The sequence below is a fragment of the Centruroides sculpturatus genome, unplaced genomic scaffold (genome assembly GCF_000671375.1).
Source record: "Centruroides sculpturatus isolate CEXI.00-Female unplaced genomic scaffold, Cexi_2.0 scaffold1258, whole genome shotgun sequence".
NCBI classification, from domain to species: domain Eukaryota; kingdom Metazoa; phylum Arthropoda; class Arachnida; order Scorpiones; family Buthidae; genus Centruroides; species Centruroides sculpturatus.
Window position 1 is genome coordinate 38,069 of NW_019385552.1, and position 3,061 is coordinate 41,129.

At 34.9% G+C, this 3,061-nt stretch overlaps 1 protein-coding gene across 1 annotated transcript; it reads right to left on the reverse strand.

Moving 5' to 3' along the window:
• Positions 1 to 1,115: 1,115 nt before the first annotated feature.
• LOC111640045 (neurogenin-1-like) lies at positions 1,116 to 2,646 on the reverse strand. The gene is made up of 2 exons (XM_023386047.1): positions 2,565 to 2,646; positions 1,116 to 1,691 (listed from the first exon to the last, which is right to left on the reverse strand). Exons 1-2 carry the CDS (start codon positions 2,577 to 2,579, stop codon positions 1,179 to 1,181), a joined length of 528 nt encoding a protein of 175 aa, XP_023241815.1. The 5' UTR covers positions 2,580 to 2,646; the 3' UTR covers positions 1,116 to 1,178.
• Between the last annotated feature and the right edge of the window lie 415 nt (positions 2,647 to 3,061).

Sequence of the window (3,061 nt, forward strand, 5' to 3'; positions counted from 1 at the left end):
TATGCCGTGTTACTACTCGTAATTGTAATGCTACCCGGGGGATAACTATCGAGAGGCATCCAAATTGTGGATGGAAGAACCGGACGGAACATCTTTACTTCCATAGAGTGCCATATTCTCACGATCCTTATTTTCACACATCTTAAGAGTTTCCGATAAAGCCCATATATAATTATGGGCAAACCTGAGAGTTTCTATTTTAGTAAGTTTAGTATCATCGGGGAAGGTCGGTAATACGGTTCTCAATCGATCCAAAGCATCGTTTAACATGTGCATTCGATTTCTTTCTCGATCGTTTGCCTTTAACCTTCTATTTTTCTTGATTTTTATAATGCCAGAAGGGCTTCGGCTTCTCGTGCGAGGTTTGCTGTATCTTTTTCTCCTATTGGNTGTGAGGAGATCTCGAGAATTCGCGCTTTGTTCCTTTACAAACACGCAGGAGATGAATAAGAAGAATTTTAAACAGCTTTATCCCCTCTATCTCACTGTACAAAAAAATGAATATAGCGGTCCTTTTCAACGGGGGGAATGACTAATTCTTTGTTGAAGCTATTGAAACGTACCTGTTTCTTCGTCTTAAATATTTATATTCAAAATTGCCTCCGTAAGTTACATTTTCAATACACAGGACACACCTTAAAGACTATTTAATTCAGCAATTGGTCCACTTATTATCTTATTTCAATCTGTTCATCGTCAATACTAAATTATAAATGGTCTAATTCATTAAATTTGTGGTTAAAACCCTGACATTCCTTTAACAACACGTAGCGTTAGAGCTTTAGAGAACATTTAAGCATACTTTAATCATCTTTACACGCGATTTTTTTATAATTTAGTGACTCATATCCTCTAAATTTTACTATTATATTATGATTTATAATTATTTTAATTGAAAAAAAATACAAAGCAAAGCATAAAAAATATTAAAATATGTTTATTTAGCTATTCATCACATAAGAGATCCTATCAGAATATAGGATTATTATTAACATTTATATACAGTATACATATTAAAATAAATAGAGCTATATGAGACGGTACCCATATAGAAGCTGTACATTAGGTATAATGGATGGAAATTTATCTGTATCACAATAAGCTTTGGTCACAATCGAAGGCTAAAGTATACTTATGCCGTGTTACTACTCGTAATTGTAATGCTACCCGGGGGATAACTATCGAGAGGCATCCAAATTGTGGATGGAAGAACCGGACGGAACATCTTTACTTCCATAGAGTGCCATATTCTCACGATCCTTATTTTCACACATCTTAAGAGTTTCCGATAAAGCCCATATATAATTATGGGCAAACCTGAGAGTTTCTATTTTAGTAAGTTTAGTATCATCGGGGAAGGTCGGTAATACGGTTCTCAATCGATCCAAAGCATCGTTTAACATGTGCATTCGATTTCTTTCTCGATCGTTTGCCTTTAACCTTCTATTTTTCTTGATTTTTATAATGCCAGAAGGGCTTCGGCTTCTCGTGCGAGGTTTGCTGTATCTTTTTCTCCTATTGGTTTCTGTATCCGAGCCATTCGATTTTGAATCTTCGTTGACTATACTCTTTACTGACCACAACATGGGTGAAGCATCGTTGTAGTCGCTAGAACAGCTATCTTCATTGCAAGTGCTTGGAGTAGGGATGGACAGTTGACTGTCTCCTGTCATTGTTTCTTCTTCATTGATCTATAGAAAATAGTAAAAATTAAATAAATAACTTATAATTTATTATATTATTTATAAAATTTAGCAAGAAAACTTTTCAACGAATCGAGATTTTGACTTCTTTTGCTGATTAGTACCCACGAAAAAGCTTAAAAATGGTACGTTTTAAGGTGGGGACTTTCGTGTCGGGAGCTTAGAAGACGTATAAACTTATTAGAGCTTTCTGTAAAAGAAACCTCACCCAACACCTATCAGTATATCTAGGTTAATCTATATTTCTTAAGGAGAAAAGAAACAACTCCCATATTTTATACAATACGAGTAGAGATGTCATATTGAGTTACACTTCAGATATTGAAGGATGGATGGGTAATCAGTTAGTAGAGTGTCTCCAAGTCCAGACAGATTGGAGTAGAAAGTGGCATTGTGGACTTGTTTACTCTAGTGGTCACAGACATTGGGGTTGACTCGGTCTCACAAAACGCTACCGGATACCGGCTACACGGCTGACGGACAAAGAAAGCTCCACCGATACAATGTAGTGGATTGTATTACATTTTGTAACGTCTCGCCCTTGTTATAACCGAAGCGGCCTGCATCTGCAGACTCGACTTGTGATCTAGGTTCAGTTTTCAACTAGATACTTCCTTAAGATTTATGAGATTTTTTTTTTCCTCCCTAAGATAATTGAAGTTAGGAGTAAGATACTTACGTTCTTAATTTAACACTAGAACAATTTTGTATAATGATTAAGTGTATTTTAATCTTATTTTCATTATCACCAATGAACTACGATTATAACTTAAGAATTAATCGTATTAGAAACTATTTTTTCTTAGTTTCTGTAACTATACGAGGTAGGAGGGATAAGGAAAGGTGACGTTTTAGTCTCACCTGACAGTTCCACATGGAAGCCAGCTTCACCCACAAACATAGATATATCCAGAATGACAGTTCCAATGGCAGTCCACGTGACAACTAAACGGTATCCACGCGCCCCTTCCCTTTTATAGGTTGCTGGAGGGGAGAAGAGGGACGAATCGTTCTCCCACCTCGAATTGGGCGGGGCAACAGGATTGTCAAATCAGAAAAGAAATGAATGAAAAGTTTACTCTTTAATTTTTTTAATATTACATGAAATTTTTATATATAAATTACCATAAGAGTCCTCATAATTGCATATAAAAGATAACATTTCTATGTATTAGATTATACAAGAGATAACAAGTGTCCAGTTACAAAGAAGAGTTTTTGTTTATGTAAATGTTAAATAACTTTTATATTTTTATCTAATTTTAAGAACATTTTTGCAAAATATGTTTTGACAAAAATGGAAACAAAGAAAGACTATCATCAACAACTGTTTAAACAAACCAATTATAAAAATGCTA